The sequence below is a fragment of the Lissotriton helveticus genome, chromosome 11 (assembly GCF_964261635.1).
Source record: "Lissotriton helveticus chromosome 11, aLisHel1.1, whole genome shotgun sequence".
NCBI lineage: Eukaryota > Metazoa > Chordata > Amphibia > Caudata > Salamandridae > Lissotriton > Lissotriton helveticus.
This window is the reverse complement of record NC_136072.1, coordinates 602,044,429-602,071,504: the sequence shown is the minus strand read 5'-3', so window position 1 is coordinate 602,071,504 and position 27,076 is coordinate 602,044,429. Positions and strand designations below refer to the sequence as shown.

At 49.9% G+C, this 27,076-nt stretch overlaps 1 protein-coding gene across 2 annotated transcripts in view; it reads left to right on the top strand.

Moving 5' to 3' along the window:
* XRN1 (5'-3' exoribonuclease 1) overlaps window positions 1-27,076 on the top strand; it is a 1,049,234-nt gene that overhangs the window by 241,188 nt on the left and 780,970 nt on the right. For both annotated transcript variants that reach the window (XM_078666417.1, XM_078666416.1), the window contains exon 17: window positions 4,109-4,229. In XM_078666417.1, the coding sequence (XP_078522543.1) occupies window positions 4,109-4,229 (121 nt within the window). The remainder of the gene's footprint in view (window positions 1-4,108; window positions 4,230-27,076) is intronic.

The following is a 27,076-nucleotide window of genomic DNA, read 5'->3' as shown; positions in this document are numbered from 1 at the left end:
CTATCAAGGAGACCTTGGACTCTGGGGGTAAAGCCATGCTGGTGCTGCTGGATTTGTCGGCGGCTTTTGACACCGTCCCCCATGACGGTCTCCTCACAAGACTCTATGAGATAGGACTACGGGGGACGGTGCTCAGCTGGTTTTCCTCCTTCCTAGCTGGCCGCCGGCAAACGGTCTGGGCCTCGCCAGACTCCGCCGTGATGCCGCCTCTGGGAGTGGGGGTCCCTCAGGGCTCTATTTTGAGCCCTACCCTCTTTAATATCTTCATGACCCCACTGGCGGCGCTGGCGGAGTCGTTTGGGGCCCGGATCGTATCGTATGCTGACGACACCCAGCTCCTTTTCTTGTGTAAGAGAGGAGGAGATTTTGAGGGGGAGAGTATCCGGGATTGCCTTGGGGCTGTGTTTCAATGGTTCCAACTGCACAGCCTCAAGTGCAATTCCGACAAATCGGAGGTACTCTTCTTTGGGTGTGATGCGGAGCCAGACTGGCGGGTTTGGTGGCCTACCAACATGTCCCCCCCCACGTGTTCTTCCCAAATGGCCAAAAACTTGGGTGTTGAAATGGACAAGGAATTGTCTATGAAGGCCCAGATCCTGGGGGTGTCAGGCATGTGTTTTGGCCTCCTCAGGATGCTACGGCGGTTTCTGCCCCTATTATCGGAGGACCACAGGAAGCTGACTGTGCAGGCACTGATAGGTTCCAGGTTGGATTATTCCAACGTTCTATACCTGGGCCTGCCAGAGTACCTGCTACAGCGGCTCCAAGTTGTGCAGAACGCTGCAGCGAGGGCGATTTTTGGATTGAATAGACGTACCAGTGCTACTGGTCTGCTCCGGACCTTGCACTGGCTTCCAATCCGTAAGCGGATCGCCTTTAAGACCTTGACTTTGACATACAAGGCCCTCCATGCGACGGGAGCCAAGTACATCCAAAGGAGACTCGCCTTTTATCGACCCGCCCGTTCCCTGAGGTCCGAATCTCTATGGTTGGCGGTGGTCCCGCGAGTGAAGAGAGCGCGCCTGGGAGGCCGGTCTTTTGGACTACTGGCCCCCCAGTTATGGAATTCTCTGCCTCTAACACTTCGGGGAGCCACTAGTTTATTAGTTTTTAGAAAGGAGCTCAAAACTTGGTTGTTCACCCAGTAGGGCGTTTGTTTGTGTTTTCTTTTATCTGGTATTCTTTCTTTTTAATGTGTTATGTTAGCAGCCTACCTTAAATAAAAGCGCCGGGACACTCTTTTTGAGTAGCCGTGCGCTCTACAAAAACCAATTTAACATAACATAACATAACATAACATTTACCAAACATTACTGTGTAGATGTGCACTCCAAACAGCAGGCAGCTGTAGGACAGGCTGTTCTCAAAACTCTTTTTCAGACTTCTGCAGCTGGCACGGGCGGCCGCCGCTAATGAGGGGACTGCTATGTATTCTATGCAATAGATATGAATTTAGCAGCCCACATGCCTCGAACTGAATATGCTACTTACCAGTATGCATCTGTTCTTGGCATGTAGGGCTGCTAACATTCATATCGCCCACCCTCCTCCCCGGCGCCTGTAGCAGCTGCAGATTACTTCTTGCATTTCATCACTAGCATGGACATCATTTCTACTATCGCACTCCATCTTTGCCACAATGGCTAAAAACAATCTGGGGATGGAGTCGATGCCCATGCACACTGTAGTCCAGGGGAGGAGCCACCTATCTCGTGATACTTCGAAGACTCTTCCAGGACAACAATGTGCAATCATCCGGACCCAACACTAGGCGGCGATCTATGCAATAGATATGAATGTTAGCAGCCCTACATGCCAAGAACAGATGCATACTGGTAAGTAGCATATTCACTCTCCACAGTTGTCTCATCTGGCTCAGAGCATGTGGAAGTGGGCCATTCAGAGGAACATCTTCCTCATGGCGGAACACCTCCCAGGCAAGGACAATCAGATGGCGGATCTGCTCAGCAGGTACAGCCACCAAATGCACGAGTGGGAGATACATCCATCGGTGCTCCACCCGTACTTCCAGCAGTGGGGTCATCCAGAGATAGACCTGTTCGCCACACGGGAAAACGCCAAATGCCGAAGCTTTGCCGCCAGGTTCCCGCACCCACAGTCGCAGGGCAATGCGATATGGATGAACTGGTCAGGCAAATTTGCGTATTCTTTTCCCCCAGCACCTCTAATACCGCTGGTGGCACGAAAGCTAAAGCAACACTCGATGACGCTCATCCTCGTTGCTCCAACGTGGGCACGCCAACCATGGTACACCACGTTTCTAGAACTTTCCGTGGTACCGCATCAAAGGCTGCACCTCACACCCAGACTTTTGACGCAGAGCCATGGCGACATTCGGCACCCAGATCCGCAACAGCTCAACCTGGCGATCTGGCTCCTGAGGTCTTAGAGTTTGGCTACCTCAACTTGCCTCCTGACTGCATGGATATCATACGGGAGGCAAGAAAGCCCACCACCAGAGCATGCTACGCAGCAAAATGGAAGCGGTTTGTCATTTATTGCGTAGACCACGAGATTGACCCGCTTGACGCGTCCACGCACAACATCATTTGTTATCTGTTACATCTTTACAAATGCAATCTGGCATATGCTTCCATTCGAATACATTCATCCGCCATAGTGGCTTATCTCCAAAACAGGCAGCATCTCTCCCGCGTCCACGCACAACATCATTTGTTATCTGTTACATCTTTACAAATGCAATCTGGCATATGCTTCCATTCGAATACATTTATCCGCCATAGTGGCTTATCTCCAAAACAGACAGCATCTCTCCCTTTTCAGAGTGCCTGCCATTAAAGCTTTTCTAGAAGGGCCCAAACGAGTCATTCCTCCCAGGACCCCACCTGCTCCTGAATGGAATCTTAATATGGTCCTCACCCGTCTGATGGGTCCACCTTTTGTGCCTCTACATTCATGCGAGATTCAGTTCTTAACATGGAAAGTGGCTTTCCTAATAGCCATTACGTCACTGCGACTTGTTAGTGAGCTCCAGGCGCTCACTGTACAAGAGCCATTCATACAAATTCACTCCAACCGGGTGGTGCTGCGCACTAACCCTAAATTTCTTCCAAAGGTGGGTTCACAGTTCCACGTCAATCAGACTATTGAACTGCCTCTGTTCTTCCAAAATCCTGAGACAGTGGCAGAAAGAATGCTCCACACTTTTGACGTCAAACGGGCTTTGATGTACTACATTGATAGGACCAAAGATTTTAGGAAGACGAAGTAACTCTATGTTGCCTTTTCCGCACAACACAAGGGCAACCCCATTTCCAAAGCAGGTATAGTCAGGTGGATAGGTAAGTGTATTCAAATTTGCTATCAAAAGGCTAAGCGCACTTTAACGATCCCCCCCAAGAGCCCACTCCACCCGCAAGTTACGGGCCTCCATGGCTTTCCTTGGAAATATCCCTTTAGAAGACATTTGTAGAGCAGCCACATGGTCTACCCCACACACATTTACGACCCACTACTGTGTAGATGTGCACTCCAAGCAGCTGTAGGGCAGGCTGTTCTAAAAACACTTTTTCAAACGTCTGCAGCTGGCACAGGCGGCCGCCGCTAATGGAGGGACTGCTATATATTCTATGCTATAGATATGAATTCAGCAGCCCACATGCCTCGAACTGAATATGCTACTTACCAGTATGCATCTGTTCTTGGCATGTAGGGCTGCTGACATTCATATCGCCCACCCTCCTCCCCGGCGCCTGTAGCGGCTGCAGAATTTACACTTACTCTTAGCATGGTCATCGCTCACACTGTTACACTCCATCTTCGCCACAATGGCTAAAAACTATCTGGGGATGGAGTCGATGCCCATGCGCACTGTAGTCCAGGGGAGGAGCCACCTATCTCGTGATACTTCGAAGACTCTTCCAGGACAACAATGTGTAATCATCCGGACCCAACACTAGGCGGCGATCTATGCTATAGATATGAATGTCAGCAGCCCTACATGCCAAGAACAGATGCATACTGGTAAGTAGCATATTCATTCCCTTGACTACTTATGCGTAACGTTATGCGTTCTTTTTTTTGTGAACATTTGATAAATCATTAATTTGCTTTGGTTTCTTTTTAGGTTTCAAACCATTTCACTTGATGCTTGGCATGTGGATATGAGCCAAAATAAAATTACAAAAGTTGATAAGAATGCGTTATACTTTTGTGGGTTTCCTACTTTAAAACACATCAAGCATAAGGTAAGTGATGCCTAAAATGCAGTGCTTTGCCATCCATTAATATGTAGAATTCTGATGAATACTTCTATTTGCAGTTTGTCACCTTTTTAATGCTTCCAGCGCCAGATTGGATCTGAATGTTCCTCCAGCCATCACTCCTGTGTGCTGTCAAGTGGTGTGTGGCTCCGCAGCAATCTCATACCCCCCAGAAGTGAAGGAGTGGGGTGCATATAGGTGCCATCCCTGCGTGCTGATGTCAGTCCTTTCTTTCCACACCGTTCACACAGATCTGAAGTGCCCAAATTGTTGATTCATCAACTACAATTGATTTTTGTTTACGACAGTGTGATGGGGACAGTGTCTCCCTGGAGGACCACAAGATTCAAGCCGTGCTGTGATTTCATGAAGCAGATGTCTGTTACAGACCCACTTGAGCTGTGTGCCCTTGGTGCTTGGGCTTCATCACAAGGTTGTGTGAGAAATGTGACCTCATACACAAAGGTGATCAGACAGTGGGAGTAGAAACTCAAGTCACAGAGCATAAGAATAGGTTTTGTTTGAAACCGTGTTCTCAATCCTCTTGTAAGTCACAGGGCTACTTCCAGTTAGGGGTGCAGTCTAGTGTGAAGTCCTTTTCTTGCTTGAAGTCTTTAGGTAAGTGAAAATCGTAAATGTGCCTTAAGCACAAGGATGACAATTAGGGGTTAACCCCAGCCAGCCACTTCAAATCAGAGGAAAGGTAATGAGCGTGACACTCAAAGGGATTCTAGCTTCAAGTAGTTTTATAATCGTTACACTGCTAAATGACTTTACCAAGACCTACATAATGCTAAGGGGTTAGACACACCCCCTATGATCGAGCTGGACCGAAGATCTGGTTTAACAACAAAAGAAAGCTCCTCCTTTGTAGTTCTCCGTGTGGCAGAGGCACTAGAATTAAAACTGCCATAGTTGAAACCAAAGCCAATTTGCTAACTGGTCGTCCACAAAGACCTCTCCTGGTAAAGACCTCTCCTGCCCAAATATGTCCGGGGGCAGCAAAATATTACTGCTCACTAGCCTGGACACAGCCAATGGCAATAAACTGTTGTATCAATACCAGCTTGTGCTTAGATGGCATGCTTGGATGCGGAGAACTGGATTTTCTGAGGACATCCAGGCTTTCCTCATGGATGTGTCCTTTAACAGATCTAGCTTTTTAGAAACAAATTTGCCTCTCCATTGTAGTCATTTAAAGATAGCTGTGTCAAAGCAAAATCCTAGGGGTTATTATCAGCAGGCCTCCACTTCCACTAGCAGGACAGAAAATGTAGGGGCCTAGCTTACTGGCAGAGTCAACAGTCTCAGCCAGTGAAGCTGCCATGCAGCCTTTTTGAGGCAGAGAACATGGAGCTGGTCAAACCTGTTAATTCCAGCAGGGGCAGAATTCATCAACTTCCTCTTCCTACTCCTGCTGCAATAGTACCCAAGCCGTTTTGATTTGCTTTAGCAGATCTACAGTGAGGTGAAAGTCGTCAGGATCTGACATGGTCTCCCCAGCTTGAAATAATCACATCAGACTGGCTGATGGTTCATTGGACTACGCCCTACGCTTTCATTTCTTCCCTTCCTTATATTCTCTTCACCCCATGTCAGGCCATGCCTCTGTCTTAATATAAGGAAGTCAGCCTTCTGCAGGCCAAGGGTGCCATTGAATAAATACAGCCTTAAAGCGGGACGAGGGGTGGCGCCTGCACTACTTCCATGTTCTGACCAAGAACAGAAACCTCAAGCTTATAGTTGACCTCCTCCCAACAAAGTTCAAAATGCCCACTTTGGCTTAGATCCTCTCTGCTCTGTAACCCGTAGACTGGAAGGTGTCCTTGGACTGGCAGGCCATGTATTTTCATATACCATCCTGTAGTCCCAGACTCCACCTGCGGTTCACGGTGGGTGTTGGACATTTCCAGTTTGCCGTACTGTCATTTGGCTTTACCTCGGCTACTCAGGTGATTGCAGAAGTTATGGTGGTCACATCTGGTCGCCGGAGATTGCAATGACATGTATTTCCATACCTAGATGACTGATTGCCTAAGGTGTGTACCACAGTCCCTCTCAAACCACCTCCAAACAACTGCCTCTCTCTTGACCTCCATGGCAATTTCCACCAGCATGTCAAATTTCTAGATGTGACCTACACAGGTACTTCCTTTTCACATGGTCTATCTTAGATACAGTGGTGCTCAAGGTATTTCCACCACCCCAGGCTTTCAAGATATGATTGTGATGTTTCGGGCCCAGTCCTGGCTTTTGGTGAGGATGATTTCAATGCTTCGTGGGCAAATAGCCTTGTGCATTGTTCTTGTCCTGTACGCCGGCAGTGAAACCTCAGATTTTAGTGGTCCCTGAGTTGTGTCTCCCATTCCATCCTGATCTCTCGGCGGCGGCTCAGGATCCTATGTGGTGAGAGACAAACTTCAACCTGACCTGCAGCTGCTCACTCTCCCTTCCCCCATCCAGACTCCACATTTGTGACAGATGTGTCAATGCCAAGGTGAGGGGATCATCTGGGAGAGGTGGCGAAGAGAGGCCATCCAGGAGAACTTTTGTTTTCTAGAGTTCCCTCCAGAAGAGGCATTGGAAGAGTTATTCCATCTCCGATAGGACACATGCCTCCTATACGTAGTCCCATCACTACCCCTTCATCCTAGAGTCCTGAAGAAAATCAGGACAGACTGTGTCCACAACATCTTTATAGCCTGGGATTAGGTCAGGAGGGTGTGATTACCAGACCTTTAGAGCCTGAACATTTGCAGTGATCTATTTTTTCAGGGGATAGTCCTACACTTGAATCTCCACAACCTACCCCTCCATGCATAGAGATTGAGCACCAGCAGCGGAGTGCCCCTGATTTGTCGCCTAGGGTTGTGAATGTCATCCTTGTGGCCAAATATCCTTCAATTAAATCCATGCTGGGAGACTTTTGTGGTCTGGTGTCATTATTCTCTTCAGGCCAGACTTTCTGACATTTTGTTTGTTTTGTCATAGATAATACACCCATACACGACTTGCAGTGGGCGCAGATCTGGGTGACAAGTCATTTTAACTTTTTTTTATGTTTGGCAGATAAGCCACCCCTTTTTAAGTCACTTGCTTTTTTAAATGCCTGACTCATTTCCTCCTAAGCATTTTGTTATGCTCCAGTGAGACTCCAGCTTGATCCTAATCGCTCATTGCGATCACTTCTCAATGTTGCTTGGGTACACAGCAGGTGCTGTTGATACAACCACCGTACCATTTTCTTCCCAGACAAATTGTGATTTGGACACGGGCCACCTTCCTGGCTAACCAGGTGTAGCCCTTTCATGGCGTTCAGTGAACTGCTTGCCTACTTTGCTCCTCCACACCTTTTTTTAACCCCTTTGCTGCGGCGGCTATTCCGCCGCCGCAGCGCTAAGGGGGAGGCGGGGTCGCGCGGCGGTCCCGTGCTCATGACGGAACCGCTCCGTCACAGCCCGCGGGTGAGCTGTGCTTATGACGGAACGGTTCCGTCACGGCCCCGCCCGCCTAATAGAACCTTCAGCGCAGGCGCGGAATTCGCGCCGCGCAGGCGCGGTGAGCGGGCCGTGACGGAACGGTTCCGTCACCTGCACAGCCCACCCAAGGCTCGTGACGGAACGGTTCCGTCACGAGCATGGGAGGGGTTAAAGAGGACGATAGTATTTATTGACATGGCCCTAATAGAACATTGAGCTTTCATATCGACAGTATAAGGAACCACAGCATGGACGACCAGCTATTTGTTGGTTTTTCTGGGACCAGAAAAGACTGAGTGGTGCAGAAGAGAACTCTGTTGAGGTAGATAGTCCTTTTGTATAAAAATATTTTATGCTTTGCCAGAAATGCAACCCATGCAGGCGTTCAGACTCATTTTACTGGGACCAATGCTACAACAACTGCACTGTTAATAGCAGTGCATCTCCTTTACATCTGCCAGGCTTTGATATGGGTGTTGGTGCACATACTCATGAAGTACTACTGCCTTGACAGCCTGGTTTGCAAAGAGGGCCTTCTAGCCCGCTCGGTCCTGCAAGAGTTTCTGGTTTGACTACACTTCTCAGACACTCACCTTTGGGTGGTATCAATTCAAAAGGTGAGGAATCTGCAGTTAGAAGTATCCACCAGAAGAACTACTTCCCTTTGGTAACGCTTTTTCTGGTGGCTACTCTATTTAACTACAGATACCTCACTACCATCCCTCCTCCCAGTTACGTAGAATGGACATTTGCAAAGAATTAAAAGGCCTGAAGTTAGATTTTGCCACACATCTTCAACAATTTGTTTACAGTCTAAGGGTGTGGAAGGAGAAGGTGTAGAAACGGATGGGAGCACCAAAAGGTGGCCTCTTTATGTGGCTTTACTCCATCACTTCTGGCATGGTATGGGATTCGTTCATTTGTGTCTTTTTTTCATTAAAATTCTTTTTTTTATCCATTTACAGCTTTTAACTGTGACTTTGAGATTCAGGTAATGCTGCTATGTTATGTTTTATGCCACAAGGTATTGCACCCAGTTGTTCAAACTTGGATTCCAGTGATCGAGGCAAACAAGCAATTAACATGTTCGAGGCATGTGGGCTGCTAAATTCATATCTGTTGCATTAGATCGCCGCCTAGTGTGGGGTCCGGATGATCGCACATTGTTGTCCTGGAAGAGTCTTCGAAGTATCCTGAGATAGGTGGCTCCTCCCCTGGACTACAGTGCGCATGGGCATCGGCTCCATCCCCAGATTGTTTTTTTCCGCCATTGGGTTCGGATGCGGTCTCGACGTCTTTCTGTCGGAACCGAGAAAACTAGCTTTTTTACGGCCAAAAGGCCTTAGTTTCATTACGGTATTGTTTGCGTACGGTCTCGAGTTCTTCCGTCTCTTTGAGTCGGAATCTGCGGAGTCGTATCACTCTTCGGACATCGAGGCCTTCTCATCGCAACACAACCAGAACTTTTCAGCATGGAGCGGAGCCCGTTTAAATACTGTCCCGTCTGTGGGTCCAAATACCCACATATCGACGCGCACGCGGTCTGTAACAAATGCCTTTCGCCAGACCATGACGAGGACAGCTGCATGGCCTGCTCCAGATTCAGGTCAAAGAAGACGCTCAAGCTTCGGCGCGCGGTGCGCCTCGAGGCCAGACAAGCGGCCCCGGCTCCAGAGAACATCTTCGGCGAACAGGAAGAAGAGGGCCTAAGCCATCATCTTGAAATCTCGCCGCCTGCGACGGAGGTCGAGGCGGATCCGGAAGACGACTACGGAGTCGTGGATCAAGGCCTTGAATACGTCGACGAGGTAGGGGACGTCGAAGAAGTTTATGGGGCCGCGGAAGATAGCTCAGGGGATGAGCTATGCCCCGAAGGTTACGTGGATCAGGCTCGGGTCACGGGATCGCCACTCGGCCTTACCCAAGACCCCGTACCGCAAGCCACGGCCCCGCCTTCAGGCCCGGCCACGGACATACTTGCTACGCAGCCCGTATCGAAACCGAAACAAACGGTATCGACTACATCTAAAATGGCCGACCCGAAAACGAAACCGAAACTAACGGATTCGAGTGCATCTAAGATGGCGGCCGTTCCACCGAAAACACCAAAGCCTGCTACCTCATCGACTCCGTCGGCCTCCGGTCCACAGAAATCGAAGAAGACTGTCAATTCGACAGTGCCGAAGTCGTCAACGGTGGAGGCATCCTCTAAGAAGGTCGTCCGGCACGGGTCGACCGGGACGACGCCGTCAAAGTCCGCAAAAGCCAGCGACAAGACTCCGGTACCGACTGGGACGTCGTTAGTCGGACGCGTGGTTGACACGGAGCCTGTGCGATCCCACGGATCGAAGAGCGGAAGCTCAACACTTCGGTCCAAGGACTCGGTGTCTATGGCTGCAGCATCGACGTCTAAGACTCCGAAGGGCCCACAAGAGTTCGGTTCCGAAGGCAAGGTGAAGGCCTCCTCGTCGGCGCCAAGTGCCGCCGTGAGTGACGCATCCCTCATCGCCGATTCACTCCAGAGAATTCGGGATAAGGCCTCTACGACGTCGGCTACGGCGCAGTCGCACCAGAAGCCGATGGACATGCCGGCGAAGCCTGCTAGCAAACTTCTCTTCCTTCTGCCGCCGAAGGAGGCTCCAAAGGCCTTTGCGCCAAAGACGGCGCCAAAGACATCGGACTCGTCCACGTCTGCTGGAGTATCGGGTCGACAACTCGACTCAGGAGACGATTCGGAGCGTTTTATCAACGCAGACACGGGCAAGTTGACCCTTTACAAGAGGAAGATCACTTCCCACCCAGTGGACTCTTATGTTATCCCACTGAAGAAGAAGAGGCTTGCACAGGACGCTCCAGTCCTGATTGAACCTATCCAGCCTCCTCCTAGAAGGAGTCCGACACCTTCCCCCGAACACTCTGAGGGAGAGGAATATGGACAAGATGACCAGTACACTTTCCCCATCAATGAACCCGATGCACAGCAGGATTCCTATGACGACATAGGCGACCAAGGGATACAGATTGTGGGGCAGGACCCACAGCCTTTCAGTGCACGTGCATCCCCAACAGAAGACTCTGCAGGTTTTCATGCACTCATTGAACGGGCAGCTGCTAATCATGATGTGGACATGCATGCTGACCCAGTGGAGGACGATTTTCTGTTTGACACTTTTTCTGTCTCCGAAAGGACAGTAAAGACTCTACCTATGCTCAAAGGTGTCCTTAAGCATGCTGCGGACATCTTTAAAGAGCCTACCAGGGCGAGGGTGGTCAATCCACGCATCGAAAAGAAATATAAACCAGCACCTGCAGACCCTGCATACATTTGGGGACAGTTGCCACTAGACTCTCTTGTGGTCGCGAATGCCCGCAAACGGGCAAACTCCCAGACGACGGGTGAAGCTCCTCCCCCAGACAAGGAGTCTAAAGTGCTTGAGGCAGGGGGCAAAAGGGTAGCTGCGCAAGCCGCAAATTTCTGGCGTATTGCGAATACACAGGCACTATTGGCACGTTATGATAGGGCGCATTACGACACCCTTGAGCAAGTTTTAGAACACCTGCCTTCGCAGTTTCAAGAGGCTACCAAACTGCTTATAGAGGAGGGCAAACTCATCTCCAACGCAGCCATAAAGTGTGCACTTGATGCCGCTGACACAGCAGCTAGGGCTATTAACACTAGCGTCATGCTCAGACGACAAGCGTGGCTACGCATATCAGGGTTTAAACCGGACATTCAAACGACCATACTCAATCAGCCCGTCAATCCTGATAGACTGTTTGGTCCTGATGTTGACACCACCCTCGAAAAGATTAAGAAAGACAACGAAACAGCTAAGTCTATGGGGGCCCTTCAATCACAACAATTCCGGGGCAACACTTTTCGTCGCTCAGGTGCACGTGGAGTCACCAGAGGACAGATGGGTCAACAATCACAGTTCACTAGAGGTGGAGCACAGTCCTCCTACCCAAAGCAGAATAAAGGGAATTATCGAGGAAACAGTACCAGAGGACGTGGCAGAGGAAACAACAACTCCCGCTCCTCTGCCCCAAACAAACAGTGACTCTCTGTCATTGCCCCCCGACCATTTAACACCTGTCGGGGGGGAGACTACAGCAGTTCCTGCCACTCTGGACAAACATCACCACAGACAGGTGGGTACGACAACTTGTCCAGTACGGTTATTGTCTAGAGTTGAAGTCCACTCCACCCAACATTCCCCCAAGGCAACGGCTTATGTCCGCAGAGCACTTGCACTTATTGCAGCAAGAGGTAGTGGTGATGCTGCAAAGAGGCGCAATCGAGCTCGTGCCAGTGGAGGAGGAAGGCACAGGGGTATATTCCCTGTACTTCCTTATTCCAAAGAAGGACGGATCTCTCAGACCCATTCTGGATCTGCGTCCCCTCAACCTGTATATACTGTCAGAACATTTCCATATGCTTACACTGCAACAGATTCTTCCCTTGTTAAACCAAGGGGACTTCTTGGCACCCTTAGACCTCAAGGATGCTTATTTCCACATACCACTACACCCATCCCACAGAAAGTACCTCAGGTTCACTATCCAGGGAAGGCATTATCAGTTCAAAGTCCTACCCTTCGGAGTGACCACCGCCCCAAGAGTGTTTACCAAGTGTCTGGCGACGGTAGCGGCGCACCTCAGGAGGCAGAATATCCATGTCTACCCCTACCTAGACGACTGGCTCGTTCAAGCCAAGTCGGAACAACAGTGCGCCGCGGACATGTCGACTACCATTCACCTCCTTCACAATCTGGGCTTCTCGCTGAACTACCCAAAGTCGCACCTTCAGCCGGCACATGTCCGGCAGTTTCTGGGCGCGACGTTCAATACCCTGACGGCTATGGCTCAGCCAAACCAGGTCAGGATAGACAGCATGCAGTCTCTGATCCAAAAGTTCAGACCACAACACTCGCTTCCAGCGAGAGTGTTCATGCAGTTGATTGGCATGATGGCCTCCTGCATCTTCATAGTCCCTCACGCACGGTTACATATGCGTCCGCTCCAGGAGTGTTTAGCAAACCAGTGGACTCAGGCTCAGGGACAATTGACAGACCTAGTGTTGGTTACCAGTCGGGCGTTCAACTCTCTGCTTTGGTGGAATCCACACAACCTTTGCAAGGGCCGACTGTTCCAAGAGCCAGTGCCACAGATTACCCTGACGACGGACGCATCTCTCCAGGGATGGGGAGCTCATCTGCTCACTTACACAGTGCAGGGACTATGGACGACGCAGCAACAGAAGATGCACATCAACTATCTGGAACTGATGGCAATCTTCATGGCGCTCAAGTCCTTCAATGTACATCTGTGCAACAAGGTAGTGTTAGTCCGGACGGACAACATGACAGCGATGTACTACATTCAAAAGCAGGGAGGCACCCACTCGCCACAGCTGTCTCATCTGGCTCAGAGCATGTGGAAGTGGGCCATTCAGAGGAACATTTTCCTCATGGCAGAACACCTCCCGGGCAAGGACAATCAGATGGCGGATCTGCTCAGCAGATACAGCCATCAAATGCACAAGTGGGAGTTACACCCATCAGTACTCCGCCCGTACTTCCAGCAGTGGGGTCATCCGGAGATAGACCTGTTTGCCACAAACGAAAACGCAAAATGCCAACACTTTGCCGCCAGGTTCCCTCACCCACAATCGCAGGGGAATGCGATATGGATGAACTGGTCAGGCAAATTTGCGTACGCTTTTCCACCAGCCCCTCTGATACCGCTGGTGGCAAGAAAACTAAAGCAGCACTCGATGACACTCATCCTAGTTGCTCCAACGTGGGCACGCCAAGCATGGTACACAACGTTTCTGGAGCTCTCGGTGGTGCCGCATCAAAGGCTGCGCCTAACGCCCAGGCTTTTGATGCAGAACCATGGAGACATTCAGCATCCAGATCCGCAACAGCTCAACCTGGCGATCTGGCTCCTGAAGTCCTAGAGTTTGGCTACCTTCACCTACCTCCAGAATGCATGGACATCATCAAGGAGGCAAGGAAGCCGACTACCAGAGCATGCTATGCTGCTAAATGGAAGCGTTTTGTTCTTCACTGTACAGCCAATAACATAAACCCGCTAGATGCATCTATCCCTAACATCATTTGCTATCTGTTACATCTTTACAAGTGCAATCTCGCCTACACTTCCATTCGGATACATCTATCCGCCATAGCAGCTTACCTTCAGAACAGGCAACATCTCTCTGTCTTCAGAGTGCCTGCCATTAAGGCTTTCCTTGAAGGTCTGAAACGAGTCATTCCCCCAAGAACACCGCCAGCTCCGGTGTGGAACCTCAATGTGGTCCTCACCAGGCTGATGGGACCACCTTTTGAGCCACTACACTCGTGTGAACTCCAGTTCCTAACATGGAAAGTGGCTTTCCTTATTGCTATTACGTCACTGAGACGTGTTAGTGAGCTGCAAGCGCTCACAATCCAAGAGCCATTCATACAAATTCATCCAAATAGGGTGGTATTACGTACTAACCCTAAATTCCTTCCGAAGGTGGTGTCACAGTTTCATCTCAACCAAACTATTGACTTGCCTGCATTCTTCCAAAACCCACAAACGGTGGCGGAAAGAATGCTCCATACTTTGGATGTTAGAAGGGCGTTGATGTACTATATTGACAGGACACAACACTTTAGGAAAACAAAACAACTTTTTGTTGCCTTCTCGCCACAGCACAAGGGCAACCCTATTTCCAAAGCAGGAATAGCCAGATGGATTGTTAAGTGCATCCAGATCTGCTATCAAAAGGCTAAACGCACCTTAACAATACCCCCAAGGGCGCACTCCACACGCAAATTGGGGGCATCCATGGCTTTCCTGGGGAACATTCCTTTAGAGGACATTTGTAGAGCAGCCACATGGGTTACACCACATACCTTTACAAAACACTACTGTGTTGATGTGCATTCCAAACAGCAGGCAGCTGTTGGGCAGGCTGTTCTCAAGACACTTTTTCAGGTTTCTGCAGCTGGCACGGGCAACCGCCGCTAATGGAGGGACTGCTATATATTCTATGCAACAGATATGAATTTAGCAGCCCACATGCCTCGAACTGAATATGCTACTTACCAGTATGCATCTGTTCTTGGCATGTAGGGCTGCTAACATTCATATCGCCCACCCTCCTCCCCGGTGCCTGTCGCAGCTGCAGACATACTCTTGCATTCAATCATTAGCATGGACATCCTTTACACTTTACACTCCATCTCTGCCACAATGGCTAAAAACAATCTGGGGATGGAGCCGATGCCCATGCGCACTGTAGTCCAGGGGAGGAGCCACCTATCTCAGGATACTTCGAAGACTCTTCCAGGACAACAATGTGCGATCATCCGGACCCAACACTAGGCGGCGATCTAATGCAACAGATATGAATGTTAGCAGCCCTACATGCCAAGAACAGATGCATACTGGTAAGTAGCATATTCAATTGGTAGTTTATGTTCACAATTTACTGTCCGACAAAATGACCAACATTTGCAACTCTAACCCTATTTGAATAAACCTATTTCTCTAATTTTACTCAACTGTGCAACCACTTACTTGCATGTAGCATCTTTCATTCATGCTTGCTACAATATGTTACCAGTAAATCTCACATTAAAGGGTTTGTTAGCTCTTAATGCTTCTGGATGCCCATTATGAATCTGGTATACTTGTTGACCAGAGTCAGGTTAGTGTTTGACTACAAAATAAGTGTTTTCATGACTGTATTGTTTTGTAAAGCAGACAAAGTAAAATAGAGGACACCTATATACTTGTATTGGCATCCCATTAATCATTAATTAATCAACATTTTTGCTCATCAATTACATGCAGTTAGAAGCACATAATGGCAGCAGGTGCATTTCTTGATATGCAGTGTCCTGTTAAGAAGTACAGACCGAGCAGTCTTGATTAGATGTTTTGGCTTAGAAGTATGAAGAAGTGTAAAGCAGTAACCTCTTTTTTCACAATTCTTTGTTCGGGTTTTGCACTGAAAGAAAGTGCAACAGAAAACCGGATACAGCGTATGATGCAATGCTGTGGTAGCTCAACAATCCTAGGACACAAGTGGCCACTATAGGAGCGCAGCAGGGTTACAATTGATCAGGGACGCACTGGCCCGGTATGGACCACTCAAGCTAGCTGTGGCAAAAGGAATGTGAAGGGGTGTACAGAGAAGAAAGAAATGTCAGAAAGCGACAGAAAAGAAGGGGGAGCGCAAGCAGATGAGGGGGGGAAGGTAAGGAGAATGGAAGGCAGACAAGGGAAGTATAGAGGGGAAGAGGACAGGTGGACTGAAAGTGTGTGGAGGGGGGGCAAGTGAAAAAATGAGCCGAAGGGTCAAGATCAGTGCGAAAGTGCCACAGGTGGCACGCGGGGGCATGTACCAGACAGCCTGATACGCACTGTCTGGTTTTTAGGCTATCTTGTAAGTGGATGAAAGCCTCTCCTCATGCTTACGAGGAGGAGTGAGGAACACCAGTGACGGAGGACATGGTTTTTGGTCATAGCGAGTGCTGTGAGGAGCAGCTGGCTCCACACAGATGCCCGAACAGAGCAAGAGAGTCCGCAAGTTCAGGGGCTGGGCTAGATGCACCAAGACTGGCAGGGTCGTGCTCAGTGAGCCACCGACCGCCCTCCCAAAGGGTTGGCCAGTGGGACAATCACAGATTATGTGAACGAGATCCCAGCATTCACTGTCATTCAATAAAAAAGATTTGAATAAAAAAAAAAAAAAAAAAAAGAAGGATGCAGCAAACCCTCCTCCCGCAGTTTCGACGGGCCCAGTGCCACTCTTCTCTGTGGAAGCCTGCTTGCACAATAACACCCTAATGGAGCAATACTGGCCTACAATCTTGGCTATTAAATCCTTACTGAGGTCGAACCTCTGGAGGGTTTCAAAGAGGTATCCCAACTCTGTCCTGTCGAACGCTGTCTCAGCATCCAAGGAGAGAGCTACTTTGTCCTCCGGCAAGTCCTTGGCGGACCGTAGCGCATGAGTGAAGATGATTCCGGGACAAACACCCGGGGACGACACACACCTGGGAGAGGTGGATCATCGTTGGAATCACTGCCCGAAGTTGAACCACCAGGACCCTGGCCAGGATCTTAAAGCCCCTGTTAAGCAGGGATATGGGTGGGTAAATGCCACAGAGGAGGGTATCTTTTCAAGGCTTGGGGAGAACCATGATCATAGCCTTATTGGAGATTGAACTAGGGACTCCATGTGATCTGCCTCCTGTAAGGCCCCGTAGAGCGAGTCCACCACCCCCTCTTCCACCCATTTGTAGAATTCCGCTGAGAATTCTTCCTTCAGTAGGGCCCTATGATGTAGTAGTTTTGAAATAACCTGCGCTATCTCTGTCTTGATGATCTCTCTGATGGACTTTATTGCCTGAGTCATTAAGGGGCTTGTGTATGCCATCAAAAAAGGTGTTCAGGCAAGCAGGGTCTATCGCCACCTCCGGAGTGTACAGGGCCTGGTAGAGGGTCGCAAATTCGTTGACAATGTCCTGTGGCCGGTTAAGTTTGGTGCTATCCGTAAACCTGATGGCTGGACTAGTAAACTGATATAGCTAACTCCGCCTCCTGTTGGTGCAGCTTAGCCTCCAGTAGTCTCCCCTCCTTATTGCCTTGCTTGTAGTGCCGGCCCTTCATCTGCTTGAGGTCCATGTGGGCCTTCTCTAGACGACGCCAGAAAGGAGTCAAGGGACCTGCCGTATTTAGGCTAGTGAGTAATGCAATGCTGCCCTCCGGTGTTCTCTGGCGTTCCGCCCGAGATTTGTTGGTGAGTGCAACATCTCTCATAAGTTGACCCCGAACTTTTGCGGCCACCCATATGGTGCACAAGTAGGCGTCAGAACTCTTGTTAAGCTTCATATAGGAGGAAACATGCACTCAAAGTTGAGATTTGCCCAAGGGGGAACGAATGCACAAGATATTGAGGCCTCCATGGCTTGCACCCCGGTGAGGACAGCACGAGGTCCAAGGAGGGGAGAACCAAGGAGTGATCTGAGCGCACCCCCATAAGTATCCACACATCCCGAGTAAGGGCCACCATCGCTTGGGAGATGAAAAAATAAGCCAGACTGTACTGCATGCCATGCACCAGTGAGAGAAAATTAAATTCTGATAGATACATCTGCCGTGTGCATTCCTCACCTTGTGAATATACCCCTTGCGTCAGCAACATTCGGAATTTTTTCTTCGTAGCACGCCGGCGTGGACGACGTCACAGGAGCACGGCATCGCGCGCGACTCTGTCTGACGTCACCGACTCCTTATTAGACCCACGTCGGCGTGATGACGTCCGTTCCCTTTTTTCCGCTTCGTCGACGCTAACGGTTTCTGGGATCTTCTGCGATACTTTGTATCTTCTACTAGTTATAATATTACTATTTCATCTTTATTTACTCCTTCTTCGTCGAGAATGTCGTCGAGGAAGACAGGATTCAAGCAATGTGGGTCTTGCGCTCGTATGATGTCGATCACCGATCCTCATAACGATTGCTTATGGTGTCTTGGATCGGACCACGATGTTAAAAACTGTCGATCCTGCTTCAAGATTAATCCTAAGGCGTTACGAGAACGTGAAGCAAAACTTCTTCTTGCGAAGGTAAAGGGAAGAGAGACTGGTAGATCTTCGAGGTCGACGTCGAGACGCTCGAAGTCGAGACAGAAGTCGCGTTCGAAGTCGAGATCGAGGTCGGCTTCGAGGTCAAGGTCCAGAGCGAGGTCGAGATCCAGCGAGAGGTCTAGGTCTGGATCCAAGTCGGCTTCGGGTCATGCTTCGAGCTCCTCAGAGAGGAAGCACAAGAGGAGAAAACACCGCTCCAGACATCATTCTGGGAAGGAGTCTTCGGATTCGAAGAAGAAGTCTTGTAAACATCACAAGGACTTCGTATCTCCTTCTCCCTTGCAGTCTATCGGAGGTTCCCCGGTTCCGGTACAAGAACCGGATCCGGTGTCACACCATTCTTCGGAGCATGAAGATGAAGAGGAAGTTCCTCGAGCTCCGACTCCGGTAGAAGCCCCTATAGATCAAGAGGGTCAGAATGTACCGATGTTGGAGCAACCTCCTCCAGAACATCCAGTAGGTTCGTACCCTCCCTTTCCTGGTCCAGGACAAGACCCCTCGCATTTCCTTAATGCGATGTTTGGAGTTTATTCGAGAGCAATGTACCCCACTGGTGCGCCGGGTCGTCCCATGGGTCCATTGTCTTTCAACTTGGGCATTCCTCAAAGTTACGCCAGAGCTCCTTTTATGCCGTTTATGCCGGCGCCTTACACACCTTGGCTCGGTACGGCTCCACCGAGGTCATCGACTCCGCATACGGCTTCGCCGACTCCGGATCGACCTCGTAATTTGGATCGAGGTGCCACGACGGTCCGTGAGTCTCGTCCTCCAACTTCCCCGGCTCCTCGTTCGACGTCGGATCCGGCTCCGTCAGAGTCGTTAACGGATCCATCGACTTCGGTTCGTATGGAATGGTCGAGACGCAGGGCTCAGCGTCTCTTGGAGGAAAAGAGGTATGAAGATTCTGATGTTGAAGAAGGTGAACTTCTAGATCAAGGGGACTGTTTTGAAGACCTACATAGTGCTAGTGGTCTGGAACTCTCTCCTGAGTGGGGTTTACCATCTGTTTCTGATGCACCATCTAAGGACGTGGCACCCTACCATGTTGTTATTAGAAAGGCTGCAGATCTACTCAATCTGACCGTACCTACTGTTGAGTACAAACCTAACATCCTCACAGAGGTTTTACACTCTCCTTCTTCTATTATAGAGCCTACACTTCCATTTACTGAGGCTTTAACTGAACTGATAATGGAGGTCTGGAAGAGACCGTTGACTGCTCTTGCTGTTTCAAGGTCTGTGGCAAGACGCTACAGTGTGGCACCTGGTGACCCCGAGTTTCTCTCTTCACATCCTTCACCAGAGAGTCTAGTGGTACAGGCCGCTTGTTCCAACAGGTCTGCAGGTTCTTTTCCTCAGGTGCCAGCAGACAAGGACTCTAAAAAGTTGGATCAGTCTGCAAAGAAGATTTTCTCCTCGGGTAGCATGGCTCTAAAATCTACTAATGCTACTTGCCTTTTGGGGAGATATGTTCATGCATTGATGGACTCTGTGAAGCAGTTGTCATCTAAGCTTCCAGAGGATGATAGAAAAAACTTTAATGAAGTGGTCTCTGATACTCAAGCTGCAGCCCGCTTGGTAATTCAGAGTGGCATGGACACAGCAGACTCTGTTGCCAGGATTATGGGCTCTACTGTTGCCACCAGAAGGGCAGCATGGCTGAAATCCTCCGATTTCTCTGCAGATGTACAATCCACGTTGTTGGACTTGCCTTTTGATGGGACAGGCCTTTTTGGGAAGAAGGCGGATGTGGCTTTGGAAAGATTCAAAAATAGCCGTGCTACTGCAAGATCTTTGGGTCTCCAGACAAGAGGTTCTACCACTAAGAAGTTTAGAGGGTTTGGTAGATCCTCCTTTCGTCCCTTCAGACAAGGCCAGCAACAACAGCAGCAGCAGCAAAAACCCTCTGTACAAATCTTATAGAGGTAGACAGAAGGGTCGTGGACGTGGTCGTCAAGTCTCCTCTTCCTCTACTTCCTCCAATAATACCCAACCCCCACCTACATCAGCAAAGCAGCCCCAGATCCACCATTCTGGATCATGTGGGTCCGGTAGAGCGACGGCTTACTCATTTTCTACGGGATTGGGAATCGGTTACATCAGATCTTTGGGTTCTCAATCTCGTAGAGAATGGGTATGCACTTCCTTTTCAGGAGTTCCCTCCCAATTACCCTCCTTGCCAAGGTTATTGTTCGGAGGACCATCTTCTTCTCCTGCAGGAAGAAGTCCTGGCACTGTTCCAAAAAGGTGCAATAGAGGTGGTTCCAGAGCAGGAAAGGGGTCAGGGGTGCTACTCCTGGTATTTCCTGATACCCAAGAAGGATGGCAGACTTCGGCCAATCCTGGACCTCAGGATTTTGAACCTCTATCTCAAACAGGAGAAGTTCAAAATGCTCACACTTGCACAGGTTCTTCAAGCACTGATGGAAGAAGACTGGATGGTGTCGATCGACTTGCAGGATGCGTATTTTCACATCCCAATCCTGAAGTCGCACAGGAAGTATCTCCGTTTTACGGTGGGATCGCAACACTACCAGTTTGCGGTCCTTCCTTTTGGGCTTATTACTGCGCCTCGAGTTTTCACCAAGGTGATGGCAGTTGTGGCGGCGCATCTCAGAAGATCGTGGATACCTGTGTTCCCCTATCTGGACGATTGGCTGATCAAAGCGGAGTCGCCGGAGAATGTGCTTCATCATCTGCAAGAGACAACTCAGTTGTTGCACAGGTTGGGTTTTTCGATAAATGTACCCAAGTCTCACCTGGTGCCCTCCCAGCGCAACCTGTTCATAGGTGCGGTACTGGACACTACTGTATGTCGTGCATTCCCTCCACCTCAAAGGATTCACGACATACAGGAAATGATTCCTTTATTCTACAATGGAGCGGTTGTTCCAGTCCTGAAGGTCCTTCTTCTGCTCTTTCTGATGGCTTCTTGCATTCTGTTGGTCAATCATGCACGCTGGCACATGAGGGCACTCCAGTGGTGCCTCCGCAGGCAGTGGTATCAGCACAACGGAGATCTCAGGGAGTCGGTGAGGATCTCCAGAGAAACTGCAGCGGATCTGTCTTAGTGGAGTGTGGAAGGCAATCTGTCACAAGGAAAGCCTTTTCAACTTCCTCCATCAGTGGCCACAGTGATAACGGATGCATCCACTCTCGGGTGGGGTGCTCATCTGGGGGACCTGGAGGTCAAAGGGCTTTGGTCTCCAGAAGAAAGGTTGCTTCATATCAACCTTCTAGAATTGCGGGCGATACGTTTGGCGCTCAAGGCCTTCCTCCCTTCCCTTCGCGGTCAGTCGGTTCAAGTCCTGACGGACAACACGACCACGATGTGGTACATCAACAAACAGGGAGGAGTAGGGTCGCAGTGTGTCTGCAGAGAGGCTCTGCGTCTCTGGTCCTGGGTTCAGGATCATCAGATTTGTCTGATGGCAAATCATCTGGCCGGAGTTCTGAACGTTCGTGCGGACAGTCTCAGTCGGCAGTTCTCTGCCGACCACGAGTGGAGGCTCCATCCGGAGGTGGTTCACGACATCTTTCAGATGTGGGGGACTCCTCGGGTGGACCTGTTCGCCACTCGCGAGAATGCTCACTGCCTGTCATTCTGCAGTCTCCAGTTTCCGATGCAAGGAGCTTTGGGGGACGCGTTTCAGTTGAGTTGGAAATATTAACTCCTTTACGCGTTTCCTCCCATACCCTTGATTCCTCGGGTTCTGAGGAAGATTCGCCAGGACCGGGCCCAGGCCATATTGGTCGCCCCGGATTGGCCAAGAAGGGTGTGGTACACAGACCTTCTCCACCTCTCCTCTCACCTGCCGCTCCGTCTCCCTCACAGGGCAGACCTCCTCTCTCAGATGGAGGGGCAGGTTCTACACCCCCACCTCCAGACATTACACCTTCATGCCTGGAGATTGAACGGGGCAACTTGAATTCCTTTTCTCTCCCTCACGATGTGGTGGATGTCATTCTTTCTGCCAGGCGTGACTCCACTAAGTCCATTTATTCGTATAGGTGGTCTAAATTTGTCTCTTGGTGTATGGAGAGAGATGTTGACCCTTTGAAGGCTCATTTGTCTGACATTTTGCAGTTTGCTCTTTCTTTGGCGCAGCAAGGATTTGCTGTTGCCACGGTCAAGGGGTATCTTTCGGCTTTGTCGGCTTTTCTCTGTTTGCCGGATCAGCCTTCTCTTTTTAAGTCTCCAGTGGTTTTAAGATTTTTGATGGGTCTCACTAATAGATTCCCTCCTACTCCTTTTGTTGTTCCTTATTGGGATTTGAATCTTGTGTTAACCTATTTGATGAGTTCCCCCTTCGAACCCTTACACAAGTGTCCCATGAGGCTTTTTTTTGTCTTTCAAGACGTTCTTCTTAGTAGCAATCACCTCGGCAAGGAGGGTGAGTGAGCTTCAGGCTCTTAGTTCCAAACCCCCATTCCTGACCATTCATGCTGAAAGACTGGTTCTTAGGACCAGGGCTGCTTTTCTGCCTAAGGTGGTAACTCCCTTCCATCTAGGACAATCCATTACCCTTCCTACCTTCTATCCTCCCCCTCACCCGTCTAAGGAGGAAGAGAGACTACACCGTCTGGACCCTAAGAAGGCGGTGTCTTTTTATCTGGACAGAACTAAAGACTTCCGGATGGATGACCAGCTGTTTATTGGTTTTGCTGGCTGCAAGAAGGGCAGAGCGGTGCACAAGCGCACACTCTCCAGGTGGATAATCCTGTGCATCAAGATTTGCTACTCCCTGGCGGGTAAGGACCCTCCTGAGGGTATTAGAGCACATTCAACTAGGGCGAAGTCTGCAACATCTGCTTTGTCTAGAGGTGTACCTGTTGAGGATATTTGCAGAGCCGCGACTTGGGCCTCCCTCCACACTTTCGCGAAGCATTACTTCTTGGATTCCGAGGTGAGGAGGGACGGCCACTTCGCGCGCTCTGTTCTCCAAGATTTCCTGGTATAGCAGAGTGGTCACCCTCCTCCGGGAGTGGGGACTGCTGTGGGACTCTATTCACAAGGTGAGGAATCCACACGGCAGATGTATCTATCAGAAGAACAAGTTACTTACCTTCTGTAACGCTTTTTCTGGTAGATACAATATCTGCCTGTGGATTCCTCCCATGCCCACCCGCCTCCCCGTTGTCCACTCTGCTATACCTGGTTTTATTGTTTGTATATATTTTGGTTTTTGATGCCTTTGCTATGCACTGTGTGCTATTTTGGTTTTTATCCAGTATTAGGGGTGTCTTTCATGGATTCACATGCCTGAATCATTCCCCGTCGTCGAGACGGGAGCCTCCGGTACATAAAAAAGTAATGTCCTATAGACATACATAGAGAAAATAGGCCTAAGGGCCTCCCCTTAGTAGCCTTTCTTAGTCCTTATGTAAAAAGGACCAAACTCTCCTAGTCAGCCAATCAGCTCCGACCTCCCTCTAGAACCTTCCCGGGAGGAGCCTCAGTCCCTCAGATTTTCTACCGCACGTTGTGCTAAGGGAGTCTCCTCTGAGCTCTGCTCAGATTCTGTGTTGTTTTCACCTAATTTGGCTTTTCTACTATGGATTATCTTCAAATACATTCTTTATCTTCAAATACTTTCTTTAAAGAAGGTTTAACAAGGGAAAGAACGGAAGAATTCTGTTTGGAGCCTGCACTTCTTGTTCCAAGAGGTGGCTCTGCTCGGTTCCTCACACTCACAGACCAAAGGCTACAAGGTATGTTGCTTTTTCAAGTGACTTTTGAAGGGTCGTGAACAGAGGTTGTTAATATGGTTAAGGCCAGAAAGGAGGTTATTTATTTTCTCCAGTTACTGCGATGAGGTGTTGCCCTCAAAGTCCAGGAGACCTCAATAGAGAATCTCCTCAGACTCATTCCTCAGGGTACCATCCTGAGAAGGCCCCAAAAAAGACCGCTCAGGGGTCTTCCGGGCGCAGTCCTTCACGGATCTCCCCACTCTGTGGGAAAGGAGAGTAAAGGACTTGCTTTGGAGAAATATCGGACAAAATAGACGACGTATGAACCGTCTATATCCCCTCCTCTGGTCATAGGATCGTTCAGAAAGGCGTCGTCTATACCTCCTGAGGTACAGCCTAAGAAGCCATCGATGTCAAAACCATCATCATTGCAATGAGAGCGTAGACGACGACGACAGCGTCGACGTCGACGGCGACACCGTCGACGATTGGAGCGTCGAGAGCGTCGACGACGAGGACATCGACGACGAGACCGTCGACGACACCATGGACGTCGACTTCGACACCGTCGACGTCGACGACGGCGAGGACCGTCGACGGCGAGGACCGTCGACGACGAGGACCGTCGACGACGAGGCAGTCGACGTCAAGACCGTCGACGTCAACGAGGACCGTCGACGACGAGGCAGTCGACGACGAGACCGTCGACGTCAAGACCGTCGACGTCAAGACCGTCGACGTCGACGACGAGACCGTCGACGACGAGACCATCGACGTCGGCGACGCAACCATCGACGACAGCCTCTCGGAACGAAGGCCTGTCTACGGTATCAATGATGGCTTCATCTACGAAGACTACTCGGCATGTCTACAGCCTGTCTACGGTTTCGATGATGGCCTCATCTACGATGATGGCCTCATCTACGAAGGCGCACTTTCATGGGCGCGTCTATGACAGCCTGTCTACGGCAGCCTGTCTACGGCGGCCTGTCTACAGCGTCTACAGGGCCTAGTCTACAGGGCCTAGTCTACGAGGACCTAGTCTACAATGGCCTAATCTATAGTCTACGATGGCCTAGTCTACTGGCCTACTCTAGGGAGGCCTAATGATCGATGGCCTAGTCGTCTACGAAGGCCTAGTGCTCGATGGCCTAGTCTACGATGTCCTAGTCTACGACGGCCTAGTCTATGACGGCCTCGTCGACAAGGGCTAGTCTAAGGAGTCGACTGCTCACCTACGACGCCCTGTCTACGGTATCGACGATAGCCTCATCTACGTAGGCTCATCTTCGAGGACTCGTCTACGGCGGCATAGTCATTGAAGACATTGTCTATGACAGCCTGTCTGGTCGACCAGGGCCTTCTCTAAGATGGCCTAGCCTAAGATGGCCTCATCTACGCGGGCCTCGTCTACGTGGGCCTCGTCTACGAGGGCCTAGTCTACGAGGGACTCGTCTACGATAGCCTCGTCTAGGATAGTCTAGTCTATGATGACCTCATCTACGACGGACTCAGCTACGAAGGCTAGTCTACGACGGCGTCGATGGCCTTGTCTACGAGTAGTCTACGACGGCCTCATCTATGACTGCTCGTCTACGACGGCATACTCTCTGACGGAGATCTTGTCGACGAACTCGTCAACGAAGGAGGAAATCCACCAAGTCTGTAATCTCTTTTAAGGGGGTATGGTCATCTATGACTGCGCGTCTACGATGGCATAGTCTATGACGGCAACCTCGTCGACGGATTCATCGACGAAGAAGGAACTCCACCACTTCTGGAATCTCTTCTAAGGTGGTATGGAGAGCTGCTCAACGTTTTAAGATCTCCATGACCTCTCAAGAACAGGCCTGCTTCTTGTACGTCTTCAAAGAACCCTACAAGAAGGCAGTAAGGTCAATACGGGTTATCCATTACCTATAGTCAGAAGAGGTAAGGGTCCGGTAGTACCCCTCCTCTGTATCACTGGTGATCCCTCCGTTGGAGAAGAAGTATAAGGCGCCAGATACAGCACCAGCGTGCTTAACAGGAACTTTCTAAGCCGGACTCGGTAGTGCCACAGGCGGCCTAGAAAAACTCCGGGGATCCTTCGGCCCCGTTGTCACCTCCTCCTGATAAGGAGGGTCTAAGAGTGGACAACCTTACGAACAGGTTTTCCTCTGTGAACGTTCTAGCGCTCTTGGTACGCTAGCATGGACAATTGTGGGCACACTGGCCCCATACCAGCCGGAATTACCAGACTCATCCGAAGAGGAAGTTAGGTGGATTCCGCTAGAGGCGGTGCATTGGCGTTAAACCATAGACTGCGCGAGGAATATCGCTATGACAGGGTTCCGCAAGTGGCTGGACCAGCAGTCTTGCGGATCCAAGGAGGGCCCTTTCTGTCCTGAGGTGCAAACAACGTTTGTGGACAGGCCAGATGAGGGCCAGTCACTATTGGCACGAAAAGTTAACGAAACAGACAATGCGAGAGCTTTGGACACTCTTCAGTATATGAACCAGTCCTTTAGTACAAATGGAGGAAGAAGAAAGTCTTCCCTCAAAGGAAATTATCAATTCCAATCTTCCTGCTCTTCAGGCCAGAGTAGACCACAATGCCTTCAGTCGCCGACAATAGCAAAACAAGCACCCATCTTCTGAGAAATTGTCTTCTCATGGAACGGGCAGCGGAGATATCAAGATATACAGCTGCATCTACGTCTGGATTATGCTGTAGAAAGGAGCTATAGCGAGAGTTCCTCCTCCTCAAAGGAGCTATAGCGAGAGTACCTCCTCCTCATAAGGGAAAAGTTTTTTTTTGTTCCCGCTTCCTTTTCAAATCCAGAAAAAAGATAAGAGGAGGAGACCAACCTTGGGCTTCAGAGACTTCAACACCCTCCTAAAAGAGGCAGTTGTTTCGCATGGTAATCCATGAGGTCCAGCAAACAGGACGTTTACTTCCATATCCCACTTCACAGGAATCACTAAAAGTACTTACGATTTGCAGTAGTTGGCAGACATTTACGGTT